The following is an 18,422-nucleotide window of genomic DNA, read 5'->3' as shown; positions in this document are numbered from 1 at the left end:
AAAACTAATATCTTTAAGCCCCAATTATATCCAGAAATTCTCGTTCTTAGAGGCTAAAGAAGGTTAGCTTGAGTTAAACAGGGCCACTTAAGCTTACTACAGAAACAATTAGTTGTCTAAGTTAATTAGTGCCTAAAACAAAATGGAGGATGGAGAAGGATGGAAAAAGTTAGATAAAAACTTTCTTCTTGAGAGCTAGAAGAGAAAGCTACAAAAAAATATAAAATGAAGACAATAAAATGTACAAGTTTACAAGGAGCATACCCCAGGTACACTCAACAACAAATAATAGACGAACAAAACACCACAAACTGTCACAAGCCAAAAACATGCCCCTAAAGGTTCGGGCATGACCTATGCAAAAACGGACATAAAAACTGATGTACATACTGTACGGGGCCTTAACGGAAGCATAAAATATTAATATAACATAATACAAACATACTCCATTGAGCTATTTCCGACATGCCAGGATCTCATGCATTACATATGTCGTTAAAAGCGGATAAAGTTTAAAACTATATCCTTGGATATCGTGTACAAACATACACATTTACAGTCCTAGCCCGATAATTGGGCATAACAAAAGAAATATGAAAGTTATGTACAACATCCGTAGATGGCTCTCAAAAGTAAACCCATATCTTAGCAGCTTCACAAAAACAAATGGCTTGGTATGGTGTCTGGACATGTAAAGGTTGATAAAAGGGACAGCGTCAAGCTAGGATTGACCCCCTGACTGATGACCTACAGAAACGGACATAATAGAGAGTAAGCCGGGCTCAATGAGTAGTAATACATGATGAACGACGTCTAACTTGAAATTTAAATACATCAATACATAAAAAGATGCAGCATGCACTTGGTTTATCTGATTCTGCGTTTAGTTCATCCTGGCCCTAGGCCTAATCCTGTGACATGAGCATGTGGCTATAAGCCCTTGAAACATGATGGCACGAAGCCCTTGAAACATGATGGCACGGAGCCCTTGAGCATGTGGCACGAGGCCCTTGAAATACACTTGAAAGTTGTGGCACGAGGCCCTTGAAATACACTTGAAATTTGTGGCACAAGGCCCTTGAAATACACTTGAAACTTGTGGCACAAGGCCCTTGAAAATGGCATCTAGCCCTTGTAATGCTTTTCTTTACATGCTTTTAACATTAACATATCCTAAACATGCATAAGTACATTACATGCTTGAGACATTAACATAATTGCCTTACATGCCTTAAAACATTGACATGATTGCACAACATTACATAGGTACTACTACTCACAGTGTTGAGGTGGCGTGTTGCTTCCTTCTGGAATGTGCCCTGCACACAATTAATACATTAGTTTCGTTTTTTTTTGTTAAAAACATTTCCGGAGTCTTACACCTTGCATGCATTTACAACCGCTTTAAAATCATCTGTAAAATATTCTAAAAATACCAGAGAGGCAAGCACTCAAAACTGAACAAACATTTAATTTTTCCTGAAAATGAGTCTCCCGCTCGAGCGCCACTTTGTGCGCTCGAGCGGACTGTAAAATGCACAAAACTGCTGAGAGGCGGTTTTTCCCGCTCGAGCGGGCTTTCCGCCCCTCGAGCGGACCGAGCAGATTCTGAAATTCTGAACTTCCATTCGAGTCCCAACCTGGTATTCACTCCATTTTTTTACATGCAACCCAAAGTTAGGTTAATGCAATATTCCCACCTAACATCACTATAACATGGATTCTACCTTGAGTATAATAAATTAACCAAGATTAGAAGCTTCAACAAGCCATCTCTCTCTCTAATTCCACTCTTGGATTCAAGTTTTTCATATCCTTGACACATAACACATGATATATGCATAATTCCATGAAGTGATGATAGAAAACTGTAGATTGAAGTATAATTTCATACCACACCCAATCTAGATGCATAAGCAACCAATTGAGAGAAACCCTCATTAATCAAGCATGAATTAGACATGAATCAAACATACACATCAATTACAACTCCAAGTGGCCATAATAAGAAGGACTTGAGCTTACCTTGAATTCAATCCTACACCTCTAACAATTTTGCCAAGCTTTCTTGTTGAATCCCTTCTCCCCCAATTTCTCTTCTTCACTTTCTCTTCTTTTCTCCCCCAAAATGGCATTTACGTTTTTTTTTTTGTTTTTGACCAAGGCTCATGAAGTCTTAGAAGTATATATATTCATAAATAAGGCATATAAGACAAAAATGAATCGTTTAATCATTCCAAAATTAAAATTTCGCAAACATGCTTAATATTACTTAAAAAGTATGCTGATCACAGATATATAATCAATTTCAGCTAATTAAGCTGTTAAGGCTTCCAATTTCTAATTCAAACGTGTTAATGGTGACAGATAGTTTCCTTGTGAGACAGATAGACATTCATAGACATGGATTTTACTTCCTTAGTCATAATTTTTCACAGAACTACACAGTAAGCATTTAAAAGTACCAATCGAGGACTAAGAATATAACAGAAATCATGTGAGATTGTCGGGTTATTACACTCTCCCCCCCTTAAATAAGTTTGGTCCTCCAAACTTGGGTTACCTTAGGGTTGGAACAGGTGTAGGTATTGATGTTGCATTTCTTCCTCTCTTTCCCATGTTGCGTCGATTCCGTAATGTTCTTGCCACTCAACTTTTACCATTGGAATCTCACGGTTTCGTAGTTGTTTTACTTGTCGGTCCAGAATGCGAATTGGTCTTTCCTCATAAATCAACTTGTCATTCAACTCAATTTGGTGGTAGTCAATAACATGTGACGGATCCGGAAGGTACCCACGAAGCATAGAGACATGAAACACGTTATGCACTTGACTCATATGTGGTGGAAGGGCAACTCGGTAAGCTACCGAACCCACTTTTTCCAGAATTTGAAAAGGACCGACATATCGGGTGTCAACTTACCTTTTTTTCCGAATCTTGGGTGCCCTTTCATCGGAGTGACTTTCACGAAAACATAGCTATCTACGTCAAATTCCAAATCTCTCCGTCGATTATCAGCATAACTTTTCTGCCTACTTTGAGCAGTTTTCAACCTTTCTTGAATAACGTGAACTTTTTCAGTGGTCAACTGAACAATTTCAGGCCCTAATAAGGATTTGTCTCCAACTTCAACCCAGCACACGGGAGAACGGCAAGGTCTTCCATACAAAGCTTCATAAGGTGCCATGTCTATGCTCGAATGGTATTATTATACGCAAATTCTATCAACGGTAGATGGGTTTCCCAACTTCCTTGAAAATCTAGTACACACATTCGGAGCATATCCTCAAGAGTCTGTATCGTCCTCTCGGATTGACCGTCGGTCTGAGGGTGGAAAGCCGTGCTGAACTTTAATTCTGTACCCATTGCTTCCTGTAAACTTTGCCAGAATCTAGAAACAAACTTAGGATCTCTGTCTGACACAATTGAGACCGGAACACCATGAAGCCTCACAATTTCATTTACATAAATTTCTGCTAATCTGTCTGCATTATACTGAGTTTTTACCGGCAGAAAGTGGGCGGACTTAGTTAATCGGTCCACAATGACCCAAATTGAATTCATACCTCGAGGAGTCCGTGGCAACCCCATAACAAAATCCATGGTTAAATGTTCCCATTTCCATTCTAGGATGGGAAGAGGTTGCAATAATCCGGCAGGTCTTTGATGCTCCGCTTTTACTTGTTGACATTGCAAACACTTAGAGACAAACTCCGCAATCTCCTTCTTCATACTTGGCCACCAGAAATTCTGCTTCAAATCTCGGTACATTTTAGTACTTCCTGGGTGCATTGAGAATCGTGAGGTATGTGCGTCTTCCATCAGTTTTTGTTTAAGACTCCTCACATTGGGAACACATAGTCGGTTTTGAAATTTGAGCACTGAACCTACTACACCGAATCCCGGTTTTGGTTTTGTTTCGAACTCATCATGTATCTTCCTCAAAGTTTCATCTTCCATTTGGTGCACTTTAATCTCTTCAAGTAAGGTTGGTTGTGCCACTATCGCTGCTCTTAGGGCTTTTTGACCATGTAACACAAGGTTCAATTCCACCTTATCCAATTCAATTGCCAAGTCCTTTTGTCCCGTAACCATACTTGCCATATCTTCCAAAATCCCCATATTTTTCCGACTGAGCGCATCTGCAACTGTGTTGGCTTTACCAGGATGGTAGTGAATCTACAGGTCATAATCTTTCAGAAGTTCCAACCACCGTCGTTGCCGCATATTTAATTCTTTCTGAGAAAAAAGGTACTTGAGACTTTTATGATCAGTGTATACCTCACAGGTGCTACCGTACAAATAATGTCTCCATATCTTTAAAGCAAAGACTACTGCTGCTAACTCCAGATCATGTGTGGGATAATTCTTCTCATGGAGTTTCAGCTGCCTAGATGCATAAGCGATGACTCTTCTGTTTTGCATAAGTACGAAACCAAGCCCTTTGTGCGAAGCATCACTGTAGATTACAAATCCTTCTGTACCGGATAGTAAGGCCAAAACTGGTGCTGTTGTCAACTTTGTCTTCAATTCCTGGAAAGCAAATTCTCGTTCCTCTGACCATTCGAATGCAACTCCCTTTCGTATTAGTTGTGTAAGTGGCACAGCAATTTTAGAAAAATCTTGAACAAATCTCTTGTAATAACCAGCTAGCCCCATAAAACTACACACCTCAGTCACATCAGTAGGAGTTGGCCAATTTACGATTGCCTCAATCTTGTGTGGATCAACAGAAACTCCTTCCTTCGTGATGATATGCCCCAGAAATGCCACCTCTAGTAGCCAGAATTCACATTTCTTCAGCTTTGCATACAATTTCTTTTCTCGAAGGGTTTGAAGGATCACACGAAGATGATTCTCGTGAGCATCTGCATTCTTCGAATAGATGAGAATATCGTCAATAAAGACCACCACAAATTCATCCAAATAAGGCTTGAAAACGCGGTTCATCAAATCCATGAAAGCTGCTGGCGCGTTAGTAACTCCGAATGGCATAACCAAAAATTCATAATGACCATACCGGGTTCGAAAAGCTGTCTTCTCAATATCATCAGCCTTGACCTTTAATTGATGGTACCCAGACCGTAGATCAATCTTGGAAAAGACTTGTGCCCCCTGCAGCTGGTCAAATAGGTCATCAATCCTTGGTAATGGATACTTATTCTTGATTGTGACATTATTAAGTTCCCTATAGTCAATACAAAGCCGAAGTGTTCCATCCTTCTTCTTTACAAACAGAACTGGTGCACCCCGCGGAGACACACTCGGACGGATGAACCCCTTGTCCAATAAATCTTGCAACTGCATTTTCAATTCCTTCATCTCAACTAGCGACATTCTATACGGAGTCTTTGAAATGGGTTGAGTTTCCGGTGCTACTTCAATGGTAAACTCAATTTCACGGTCTATCAACTGCCCTGGTAATTCTTCAGGAAAGACGTCCGGAAATTCACACACAATTGGGATCATGTCAACAGTTCCATTCACTACTTGCCCCTTCAAAACACTGCATAAATACCCCTGACACCCTTTTTGAATTAATTTACATGCCTTTGCTGTCGAGATCAAATAAGGTGGAGAAATTACGCCATGCCCCTGTAAGGTAGACTCTAATTGTCTCGAAGGGTGGAAACTGACTCGTTTAGTTAGACAATCTATAGTTGCACCATATTCACCCAACCAATCCATTCCCAGAATAATATCAAAATAAGTCATGTCGAGAGGTAACAGATTGGCATATACCCGGACATCCCCAAGCTCGAGTTCGCAACCACAATAAACAGAAGTACAAAGCACAGAATCTCCCATAGGTGAAGATACACATAACATATAAGACAGTGTTTCTTCGGTTTTATCTAAGTTTTGTGCAAATAATTTTGACACAAAGGAATGGGTAGAGCCAGAGTCAAATAAGATAGAAGTAGAATGACCGTGAACCATAAATGTACTTGACACCACTATTGCTGCATTCTGCACATCTCCTAGAACCAATGCAAACACTCTGACTTGTCTCGCTATGTCTTTATTGTTGTTAGGTTTGACCGGTGCCTTGGTGTTAGTAGTTGGTGTAGACCCTGCTGAGCTAGTAGCAGCCCTGTTACCATTTCGTTGATTCCTCTGAGGGCAATCCTTTATCAAATGACCCGTTTTGCCGCACTGATAACAGGCTCCAGACTTCCATTAGCATATCCCATGATGCCTCTTTCCACATTCCGAACAAACAGGAATCGTACCCTGATTAGGGGCAAAAGTATTCGAAGTCCCTGAGTTTTGTTTCTTGTTTGGTGGAGTAGCCGCTCCCTTTGACCATTGATTATTTTGCCTCTTTCCTTTCCATTCAGCAATCCGGTTCTGAGCAGCAAGGTTTCCCTCAGCTATAACAGCCCTCTTCAGCACATCTACGTAGGTAGGCAACTTTAACATATTGACTCGGTCCAAGATAGCACCCCATAAGCCCCCTTCAAATTTTCGTGCCTTCTTATAGTCCGTGTCCACCATATGCGGTGCAAACCGGGCTAACTCTGCAAATTGGGCCTCATATTCAGCAACAGTCTTATTCCCTTGTCTGAGAGTTTCGAATTCAGTCACCTTTTTGTCCCGCATGCTTTGGGGGAAATATTTATCATAAAACAGCCCCAGAAATCTGTCCCATGTTAACCCTGGATGGATTGTCCTCGTAAGCATCCACCACCTCCGTGCCTCGTCCTCAAGAGTAAAGGCAGCTAGTTGTACCTTTTGAGCTTCGGTGCAGGGAAAGACTTCAAATAACTTCTCTAGGCCTAATACCCAGGCCTCAGCTTTCATCGGTTCTATTCCTCCTTTGAAAGTTGGTGGTTTCATGTTTTTAAAGTCCTTAGTGAGAGTGATAGTTCGGTCTTCAGCGTGAAAATCTTGCACTACAGGTGGGGGTACTGGTGGTGGTGGCGGTTGTTGGTGAGGCTGTTGCTGTTGTTGCCGTAAAGTCTCTGCCATTTCCATAAGCATCCTTTCTATCCTATCTAGTCGGGCTGAGGTGGCATCTTCCACATCTTCTGTCCTTGTTCTCACCATGATCTACACAACAATTAATTAAATACTATTGACATAGTGCGACATGGTTAGCATTATCAGAGTGCACTAAATGTTGCCATTGAACTTGTCTTATATTTTTAGGATGTCATGCATGAGGCCTAAATCCTTTCTAGACACCCTACAGCTCAATGGATTCGTGTGTGAGATAGCAACTCGTGCTCTGATACCACTGTCACAACCCAAGAACCTACCCCTAAAGGTTCGGGCATGACCTATGCAAAAACGGACATAAAAACTGATGTACATACTGTACGGGGCCTTAACGGAAGCATAAAATATTAATATAACATAATACAAACATACTCCATTGAGCTATTTCCGATATGCCAGGATCTCATGCATTACATATGTCATTAAAAGCGGATAAAGTTTAAAACTATATCCTTGGATATCGTGTACAAACATACACATTTACAGTCCTAGCCCGATAATTGGGCATAACAAAAGGAATATGAAAGTTATGTACAACATCCGTAGATGGCTCTCAAAAGTAAACCCATATCTTAGCAGCTTCACAAAAACAAATGGCCTGGTATGGTGTCTGGACATGTAAAGGTTGATAAAAGGGACAGCGTCAAGTTAGGATTGACCCCCTGACTGATGACCTACAGAAACGGACATAATAGAGAGTGAGCCGGGCTCAATGAGTAGTAATACATGATGAACGACGTCTAACTTGAAATTTAAATACATTAATACATAAAAAGATGCAGCATGCACTTGGTTTATCTGATTCTGCGTTTAGTTCATCCTGGCCCTAGGCCTAATCCTGTGACATGAGCATGTGGCTATAAGCCCTTGAAACATGATGGCACGAAGCCCTTGAACATATGGCACGAGGCCCTTGCAATACACTTGAAATTTGTGGCACGAGGCCCTTGAAATACACTTGAAAGTTGTGGCACAAGGCCCTTGAAACACACTTGAAAGTTGTGGCACAAGGCCCTTGAAATACACTTGAAACTTGTGGCACAAGGCCCTTGAAAATGGCATCTAGCCCTTGTAATGCTTTTCTTTACATGCTTTTAACATTAACATATCCTAAACATGCATAAGTACATTACATGCTTGAGACATTAACATAATTGCCTTACATGCCTTAAAACATTGACATGATTGCACAACATTACATAGGTACTACTACTCATAGTGTTGAGGTGGCGTGTTGCTTCCTTCTGGAATGTGCCCTGCACACAATTAATACATTAGTTTCGTTTTTTTTTGTTAAAAACATTTCCGGAGTCTTACACCTTGCATGCATTTACAACCGCTTTAAAATCATCTGTAAAATATTCTAAAAATACCAGAGAGGCAAGCACTCAAAACTGAACAAACATTTAATTTTTCCTGAAAATGAGTCTCCCGCTCGAGCGCCACTTTGTGCGCTCGAGCGGACTGTAAAATGCACAAAACTGCTGAGAGGCGGTTTTTCCCGCTCGAGCGGGCTTTCCGCCCCTCGAGCGGACCGAGCAGATTCTGAAATTCTGAACTTCCATTCGAGTCCCAACCTGGTATTCACTCCATTTTTTTACATGCAACCCAAAGTTAGGTTAATGCAATATTCCCACCTAACATCACTATAACATGGATTCTACCTTGAGTATAATAAATTAACCAAGATTAGAAGCTTCAACAAGCCATCTCTCTCTCTAATTCCACTCTTGGATTCAAGTTTTTCATATCCTTGACACATAACACATGATATATGCATAATTCCATGAAGTGATGATAGAAAACTGTAGATTGAAGTATAATTTCATACCACACCCAATCTAGATGCATAAGCAACCAATTGAGAGAAACCCTCATTAATCAAGCATGAATTAGACATGAATCAAACATACACATCAATTACAACTCCAAGTGGCCATAATAAGAAGGACTTGAGCTTACCTTGAATTCAATCCTACACCTCTAACAATTTTGCCAAGCTTTCTTGTTGAATCCCTTCTCCCCCAATTTCTCTTCTTCACTTTCTCTTCTTTTCTCCCCCAAAATGGCATTTACGTTTTTTTTTTGTTTTTGACCAAGGCTCATGAAGTCTTAGAAGTATATATATTCATAAATAAGGCATATAAGACAAAAATGAATCGTTTAATCATTCCAAAATTAAAATTTCGCAAACATGCTTAATATTACTTAAAAAGTATGCTGATCACAGATATATAATCAATTTCAGCTAATTAAGCTGTTAAGGCTTCCAATTTCTAATTCAAACGTGTTAATGGTGACAGATAGTTTCCTTGTGAGACAGATAGACATTCATAGACATGGATTTTACTTCCTTAGTCATAATTTTTCACGGAACTACACAGTAAGCATTTAAAAGTACCAATCGAGGACTAAGAATATAACAGAAATCATGTGCGAGGGTCGGGTTATTACACAAACTACCACTAGACAACCTACAACATAAAGCCACACTCGCAGAAGCGAAAGAATAACAGAAAACAGAACCCCACTTTGCCCATATATCCTTTTTGTCCCCAAGTAACCCCTATCATCAGAGATAATAGATGGAAACTTGGGGTGGGATACATGGGCAAATAAACAAAAAACACCACAGATACATAAAACATAACAGAAAACACACAATACAAATGTAACAAACTAAACACGCAACAAGACCAATCGAAAAATGATAACTGCCCCTGCTTGCTCCCAGTCTCTACCTCGGATGAAAGCCAGGAATCCAATAAGCATCTCGCTTCTCATAGCCGTGGCATCCTAGCCACTCAACCAAAGCCATGACGAAGGAAAATATCTATCCCATGAAAGATCCTGGCTGAGTCACATGAAGCCTGCGTAGTCAAAAACCATAATCGTTAAGCTACAATTACACAGAAAATTCTCTTTCCTAGAGGCTGTTCAAGGCTCATTTGAGTTAAACTTCCCACTTAAGCTAATGAATCAGTTGGTGACCAAAGTTAATTAGTTCCTTGTACAAGATAGAGAAGGATGGAGAATGACGGAGAAGGTTAGAGAGAAACATTCTTCATGAGAGCTAGAAGAGAAAGTTAGATAAAAGAAAGAGAAATTGGAAGAAAATCAAAAGGAAGAATTGAACACTTAGGTGACTTAGAAAATCTTAAATAAGGTGCTTAAGTTAAAACTAATATCTTTAAGCACCAATTAATCCAGAAATTCTCGTTCTTAGCGGGTAAAGAAGGTTAGCTTGAGTTAAACAGAGCCACTTAAGCTTACTCCAGAAACAATTAGTTGTCTAAGTTAATTATTGCCTAAAACAAAATGGAGGATGGAGAAGGATGGAAAGAGTTAGACAGAAACTTTCTTCTTGAGAGCTAGAAGAGAAAGTTACAAAAAAATATAAAATAAATAAATAAATAAATAAAGAGTAGAAAATCAAATGGAATTCAAATTCATCCTTATGGACTTGAGAGTTCAACACTTAGGTGAGTGAGAAACCCTGAATGAGGTGCTTAAGTTAAACTAATATCGTTAAACTACAATTACTCAAAAAATTCTCTTTCCTAGAAGCTATTCAAGGTTAGTTTGAGTTAAACTTCCCAACTAAGCTAATGAATCAGTTGCTGACCTAATCTAGTTAGTACCTAGAACAAAATAGAGAAGTACGGACATGGACGAAGAAGGTTAGATAAAAACATTCTTCATGAGAGCTAGAATAGAAAGTTAGAGAATAGGAAGAAAATCAAAGGGAATTCAAATTCATCCTTTTGGACTTGAGAATTAAACACTTTGGTGATTTAGAAAACTTTAAATGATGTGGTTATATTAAATAGAGAAAGATGTAGAAGGACAGAGAAAGCTGGAGAGAAACTTTCTTCTTGAGATCTTAAAGAGAAAGTTAGAGAAAAGAAGGAGAAATAGGAAGGAAATCAAAGGGAATTCAAATTCATCCTTTTGTGCCTGAGATTTGAACACTTAAGTAATTTAGAAAACCTTAAATGAGGTGCTTATGTTAAACTAGTAACGTTAAGCTACAGTTACTGAGAAAATTATTTTTCCTAAACACTGAGCAAGGGTAGTTTGAGTTAAACTTCCTACTTAAGCTAATGAATCATTTAGTGGCCTAAGCTAATTACTTCATAGAACAAAATAGAGAAGGATGGACAAGGACAGAGAAGGTTATCATGAAACATTCTTCATGAGAGCTAGAAAAGAAAGAGAAATAGGATGAAAAACAAAGGGAATTCAAATTCATAATTTTTGACTTGAGAATTGAACGCTTTGGTGATTTAGAACACCTTAAACAATGTGCTTAAGTTAAACTAATATCATTAAGCTCCAGTTAATCCGAAAATTCTCGTTCTTAGAGGAAAAGCAAGGTTGTTTTGAGTTAAACTTGGCCACCTAAGCTAATGAAACAATTAGTGGCCTAAGCTAATTAGTTCCTAGAACAAAATAGGGAAGGATGGAGAAGTATGGAGAAAGTTAGAGAGAAACATTCTTCTTGAGTGCAAGAAGAGAAACTTGGGGAAATGAAAGAGATATAGGAAAAAAATCAAAGGGAATTGAAGTTCATCCTTTTGGAATTTAGAATTGAACACTTGGGTGTTTAAGAAAACCTTAAATAAGGTGCTTAGGTTAAACTAATATCATTAAGCTACGATTATTCATAAAATTCTCGTTCCTAGTGGCTATGTAAGGCTAGCTTGAGTTAAACTTTGCCACTTAAGCTAATGAAACAATTAGTGGCCAAGGCTAATTAGTTCCTAGAACAAAATAGAGAATGATGAAGAAAGACGAAGAAAGTTAGAGAGAAACATTCTTTTTGAGAGCAACAGGAGAAAGTTAGAGAAACAAAAGAGAAATAGGAAGAAAATTAAAGGGAAATCAAATTCATTCGTTTGGACTTGAGAATTGAACACTTGGTGGTTTCGAAAACCATAAATAAGGTGTTTAAGCTAAACTAAGATCGTTAAGCTTATATTACATTGAAAATTCTCCTTCTTAGAGTGTAAAGATGGTTAGTTTATTCATCCAAAAAAAAAAGATGGTTAGTTTGAGCTAAACTTGGCCACTTAAGCTAATGAAACCATTAGTGGCCTATGCTAATTAGTTCCTAGAATAAAATAGAGAAGGATGTAGAAGGACGAAGAAAGTAAGAGAGAAACTTTCTTCTTCAGAGCTAAAAAAGACAGTTATAGAAATAAAAGAGAATTAGGAATAAAATCGAAGGGAATTCAAGTTCATGCTTGTGCACTTAAGAATTCAACACTTTTTTGGGTGAATAAGAATTCAACAGTTAGGTGATTAAGAAACCTTGAATCTGGTTCATAAGTTAAACTAAAATCGTTAAACTACAATTACACAGAAAATTCTCTTTCCTAGAGGCTGTTCAAGGTTCGTTTGAGTTAAACTTCCCACTTAAGCTAATGAATCAGTTGGTGACCTAAGTTAATTAGTTCCTTGTACAAGATAGAGAAGGATGGAGAATGACGGAGAAGGTTAGAGAGAAACATTCTTCATGAGAGCTAGAAGAGAAAGTTAGATAAAAGAAAGAGAAATTGGAAGAAAATCAAAAGGAATTCAGATTCATCCTTTTGCACTTGAGAATTGAATACTTAGGTGACTTAGAAAACCTTAAATAAGGTGCTTAACTTAAAACTAATATCTTTAAGCCCCAATTAATCCAGAAATTCTCGTTCTTAGAGGCTAAAGAAGGTTAGCTTGAGTTAAACAGGGCCACTTAAGCTTACTACAAAAACAATTAGTTGTCTAAGTTAATTAGTGCCTAAAACAAAATGGAGGATGGAGAAGGATGGAAAAACTTAGATAAAAACTTTCTTCTTGAGAGCTAGAAGAGAAAGTTACAAAAAAATATAAAATGAAGACAGTAAAATGTACAAGTTTACAAGGAGCATACCCCAGGTACACCCAACAACAAATAATCGATGAACAAAACACCACAAACTACCACTAGACAACCTACAACATAAAGCCACACTCGCAGAAGTGAAAGAACAACAGAAAACAGAACCCCACTTTGCCGATATATCCTTTTTGTCCCCAAGTAACCCCTATCATCAGAGATAATAGATGGAAACTTGGGGTGGGATATATGGGCAAATAAACAAAAAACACACAATACAAATGTAACAAACTAAACACGCAACAAGACCAATCGAAAAATGATAACTGCCCCTGCTTGCTCCCAGTCTCTACCTTGGATGAAAGCATGGAATCCAATAAGCATCTCGCTTCTCATAGCCGTGACATCCTAGCCACTCAGCCAAAGCCACGACGAAGGAAAATATCTATCCCATGAAAGATCCTGGCTGAGTCACATGAAGCCTGCGTAGTCAAAAACCATAATCATTAAGCTACAATTACACAGAAAATTCTCTTTCCTAGAGGTTGTTCAAGGCTCGTTTGAGTTAAACTTCCCACTTAAGCTAATGAATTAGTTGGTGACCAAAGTTAATTAGTTCCTTGTACAAGATAGAGAAGGATGGAGAATGACGGAGAAGGTTAGAGAGAAACATTCTTCATGAGAGCTAGAAGAGAAAGTTAGATTAAAGAAAGAGAAATTAGAAGAAAATCAAAAGGAATTCAAATTCATCCTTTTGCACTTGAGAATTGAATACTTAGGTGACTTAGAAAACCTTAAATAAGGTGCTTAAGTTAAAACTAATATCTTTAAGCCCCAATTAATCCAAAAATTCTCGTTCTTAGAGGCTAAAGAAGGTTAGCTTGAGTTAAACAGGGCCACTTAAGCTTACTACAGAAACAATTAGTTGTCTAAGTTAATTAGTGCCTAAAACAAAATGGAGGATGGAGAAGGATGGAAAAAGTTAGATAGAAACTTTCTTGTTGAGAGCTAGAAGAGAAAGTTACAAAAAAATATAAAATAAATAACTAAATAAAAAAAGAGTAGAAAATCAAATGGAATTCAAATTCACCCTTATAGACTTGAGAGTTTAACACTTAGGTGAGTGAGAAACCGTGAATGAGGTGCTCAAGTTAAACTAATATCGTTAAACTACAATTACTCAAAAAATTCTCTTTCCTAGAAGCTATTCAAGGTTAGTTTGAGTTAAACTTCCCAACTAAGCAAATGAATCAGTTGCTGACCTAATCTAGTTAGTTCCTAGAACAAAATAGAGAATTACGGACATGGACGAAGAAGGTTAGATAGAAACATTCTTCATGAGAGCTAGAAGAGAAACTTAGAGAAAAGAAAGAGAGATAGGAAGAAAATCAAAGGGAATTCAAATTCATCCTTTTGGACTTGAGAATTGAAAACTTTGGAGATTTAGAAAACCTTAAATGATGTGGTCATGTTAAATAGAGAAAGATGTAGAAGGACAGAGAAAGCTAGAGAGAAACTTTCTTCTTGAGATCTTGAAGAGAAAGTTAGAGAAAAGAAGGAGAAATAGGAAGGAAATCAAAGGGAATTCAAATTCATCCTTTTGTGCCTGAGATTTGAACACTTAAGTAATTTAGAAAACCTTAAATGAGGTGCTTATGTTAAACTAATATCGTTAAGCTACAGTTACTGAGAAAATTATTTTTCCTAAACGCTGAGCAAGGGTAGTTTGAGTTAAACTTCCCACTTAAGCTAATGAATCATTTAGTGGCCTAAGCTAATTACTTCATAGAACAAAATAGAGAAGGATGGACAAGGACAGAGAAGGTTATCGTGAAACATTCTTCATGAGAGCTAGAAAAGAAAGTTCGGGAAAAGGAAGAGAAATAGGATGACAATCAATGGGAATTCAAATTCATCATTTTTGACTTGAGAATTGAACACTTTGGTGATTTAGAACACCTTAAACAATGTGCTTAAGTTAAACTAATATCATTAAGCTCCAGTTAATCCGAAAATTCTCGTTCTTAGAGGAAAAGCAAGGTTGTTTTGAGTTAAACTTGGCCACCTAAGCTAATGAAACTATTAGTGGCCAAAGCTAATCAGTTCCTAGAACAAAATAGGGAAGGATGGAGAAGTATGGAGAAAGTTAGAGAGAAACATTCTTCTTGAGTGCAAGAAGAGAAACTTGGGGAAAGGAAAGAGATATAGGAAAAAAATCAAAGGGAATTGAAGTTCATCCTTTTGGAATTTAGAATTGAACACTTGGGTGTTTAAGAAAACCTTAAATAAGGTGCTTAGGTTAAACTAATATAATTAAGCTAAGATTACTCATAAAATTCTCGTTCCAAGTGGCTATGCAAGGCTAGCTTGAGTTAAACTTTGCCACTTAAGCTAATGAAACAATTAGTGGCCTAGGCTAATTAGTTCCTAGAACAAAATAGAGAATGATGAAGAAGGACGAAGAAAGTTAGAGAGAAACATTCTTCTTGAGAGCAACAGGAGAAAGTTAGAGAAACAAAAGAGAAATAGGAAGAAAATTAAAGGGAAATCAAATTCATTCGTTTGGACTTGAGAATTGAACACTTGCTTGTTTTGAAAACCTTAAATAAGGTGTTTAAGCTAAACTAAGATCGTTAAGCTTATATTACATTGAAAATTCTCCTTCTTAGAGTGTAAAGATGGTTAGTTTATTCACCCAAAAAAAAAAAGATGGTTAGTTTGAGCTAAACTTGGCGACTTAAGCTAATGAAACCATTAGTGGCCTATGCTAATTAGTTCTTAGAATAAAATAGAGAAGGATGTAGAAGGACGAAGAAAGTAAGAGAGAAACTTTCTTCTTCAGAGCTAAAGAAGACAGTTACAGCTTTGCTTGGTTGTTTCTTGTTTCTTTGTCGTTGTTGGTAGTTTGTGGTAGGGCCTGGGGTATGCCTCTTGTATTCGTGTAAATTTTCCTTGTTTTATTTTATTTCTTATTCACCCAAAAAAAAAGAAAGAAGAAGATAGTTACAGAAATAAAAGAGAATTAGGAATAAAATCTAAGGGAATTCAAATTCATGCTTGTGGACTTAAGAATTCAACACTTAGGTGATTAAGAAACCTTGAATCTGGTTCATAAGTTAAACTAAAATCGTTAAGCTACAATTACACAGAAAATTCTCTTTCCTAGAGGCTGTTCAAGGTTAGTTTGAGTTAAACTTCCCCCTTAAGCTAATGAATTAGTTGGTGACCTAAGTTAATTAGTTCCTTGTACAAAATAGTGAAGGATGGAGAATGACGGAGAAGGTTAGAGATAAACATTCTTCATGAGAGCTAGAAAAGAAAGTTAGATAAAAGAAAGAGAAATTGGAAGAAAATCAAAAGGAATTCAAATTCATCCTTTTGCACTTGAGAATTGAACACTTAGGTGACTTAGAAAACCTCAAATAAGGTGCTTATGTTAAAACTAATATCTTTAAGCCCCAATTAATCCAGAAATTCTCGTTCTTAGAGGCTAAACAAGGTTAGCTTGAGTTAAACAGGGCCACTTAAGCTTACTACAGAAACATTTAGTTGTCTAAGTAAATTAGTGCCTAAAACAAAATGGAGGATGGAGAAGGATGGAAAAAGTTAGATAGAAACTTTCTTGTTGAGAGCTAGAAGAGAAAGTTACAAAAAAATATAAAATAAATAAATAAATAAAAAAAGAGTAGAAAATCAAATGGAATTCAAATTCATCCTTATGGACTTGAGAGTTCAACACTTAGGTGAGTGAGAAATCGTGAATGAGGTGCTTAAGTTAAACTAATATCATTAAGCTACAATCACTCAGAAAATTCTCTTTCCTAGAAGCTATTCAAGGTTAGTTTGAGTTAGACTTCCCAACTAAGCTAATGAATCAGTTGCTGACCTAATCTAGTTAGTTCCTAGAACAAAATAGAGAAGTACGGACATGGACGAAGAAGGTTAGATAGAAACATTCTTCATGAGAGCTAGAAGAGAAAGTTAGAGAAAAGAAAGAGAAATAGGAAGGAAATCAAAAGGAATTCAAATTCATCCTTTTGGACTTGAGAATTGAACACTTTGGTGATTTAGAAAACCTTAAATGATGTGGTTATATTAAATAGAGAAAGATGTTGAAGGACAGAGAAAGCTAAAGAGAAACTTTCTTCTTGTGATCTTGAAGAGAAAGTTAGAGAAAAGAAGGAGAAATAGGAAGGAAATCAAAGGGAATTCAAATTCATTCTTTTGTGCCTGATATTTGAACACTTATGTAAGTTAGAAAACCTTAAATGAGGTGCTTATGTTAAACTAATATCGTTAAGCTACAGTTACTGAGAAAATTATTTTTCCTAAACGCTGAGCAAGGGTAATTTGAGTTAAACTTCCCACTTAAGCTAATGAATCATTTAGTGGCCTAAGCTAATTACTTCATAGAACAAAATAGAGAAGGATGGACAAGGACGGAGAAGGTTATCGTGAAACATTCTTCATGAGAGCTAGAAAAGAAAGTTCGAGAAAAGAAATCGAAATAGCAAACGAGATTAATTGAGCTTTGGAATGGGTTAGTGAGAGAAGCTCTGACATCTCTCTAGAAAACTTATGTTTTCTGGGGTTCAATATCTCGTTGATTGCCGATGTCTGGAGTTAATGCTACCATTAATGAGCGTATTGAGAAGGTGAATGCTAAGGGTGAGGAAGTAAAGTCATTAGATCTCGTCGTTGGAGACTTAGGGTTCACCAAAAATAGTTTTGCGATTTTGTGTGAGAGTTCGATGGCTTCTGAAGCAGAAGTTACAAAACCTAGTGGCGAGGGTCTTTCAGCCGCGATTAGCAGTGGAGGAAGTCCGATGGTTAACCCCTCCCGTATGGAGGTTAATCGAAGTGTGGGGATTCAGATAGCGGATGCTTCCGGTGTGGAGATTCAATCGCAAGTTGCCGTTATTGAGGCAGATCGCCTGGGACTTGAGGTTGATTCGGTAGCAGAGGGTGTTGGTTTAGAGTCATCAATCGTTCCAAAGAACGATGTGGGCAAGGCTCTTGTGCCAAACTCGGAGAAACTGAAAGATCCGATATTTCCAAATACGAGTTGCGAGCCTTCGACGCCGATTGATAATGCTATCAGCACGAGTTGGTCTGATATCGTGGAGGAAGAGTAGAATAGCTTCCTAAATCTACCAGATAGTGTAGTTTTACCGCGTAATAGAGGGGAACACAAGAATATCGTCGAATTTGCAGATCCAGAAATGGCTTTTGTTTTCGACATACAAATGCCGATTAGGGATTCTTTATCCTCCCAAAGAGGAGGCGTCAGGGGGGGTGGAAGTTATCGTGGAGGGAGAGGAGGTCGCAGTGATGCAGGTGGTAGGAGATCTAACGAGCAGGTGGGCCAAGAACGTCGCTCATGGGCAAATATTACTGTTGCATCAACCCGTTCAAACATCAAACTCAGGTATATCCCTCCTACTACTTTTGAGGATATTGTTGTCGTAAATATGCCTCCGAGGACTGACCCACTAGAGAAATGGGACTCTTGCCTTGTGGGTTACTTTGTTGATAAGGGAGTGGGATGTAACTATTT

The 18,422-nt window shown here is 37.9% G+C and overlaps 1 protein-coding gene across 1 annotated transcript; it reads right to left on the bottom strand.

Moving 5' to 3' along the window:
- Window positions 1-3,189: 3,189 nt before the first annotated feature.
- Window positions 3,190-7,050, bottom strand: LOC145816114 (uncharacterized). The gene is made up of 6 exons (XM_082912360.1): window positions 6,223-7,050; window positions 5,233-6,156; window positions 4,814-5,061; window positions 4,282-4,663; window positions 3,780-4,179; window positions 3,190-3,626 (listed from the first exon to the last, which is right to left on the bottom strand). Exons 1-6 carry the CDS (start codon window positions 7,048-7,050, stop codon window positions 3,190-3,192), a joined length of 3,219 nt encoding a protein of 1,072 aa, XP_082768486.1.
- Between the last annotated feature and the right edge of the window lie 11,372 nt (window positions 7,051-18,422).

The sequence above is a fragment of the Camellia sinensis genome, unplaced genomic scaffold (assembly GCF_055761805.1).
Source record: "Camellia sinensis isolate YWXY unplaced genomic scaffold, ASM5576180v1 Unanchor3, whole genome shotgun sequence".
Taxonomy (NCBI): Eukaryota; Viridiplantae; Streptophyta; class Magnoliopsida; order Ericales; family Theaceae; genus Camellia; species Camellia sinensis.
This window is presented reverse-complemented; position numbering and strand designations above follow the sequence as displayed.

Bases quoted from the DNA above. Each gene is read 5' to 3' on its own strand.
- LOC145816114 (XM_082912360.1), bottom strand. From the start codon at position 7,050: ATGGTGAGAACAAGGACAGAAGATGTGGAAGATGCCACCTCAGCCCGA. The intron at 5,062-5,232 runs GTAAAGAAGAAG...CATCAATTAAAG, and splicing joins GGGGTGCACCAGTTCTGTTT to GTCAAGGCTGATGATATTGA. The intron at 3,627-3,779 runs GTACTAAAATGT...TTCCCATCCTAG, and splicing joins ATTCTCAATGCACCCAGGAA to AATGGAAATGGGAACATTTA.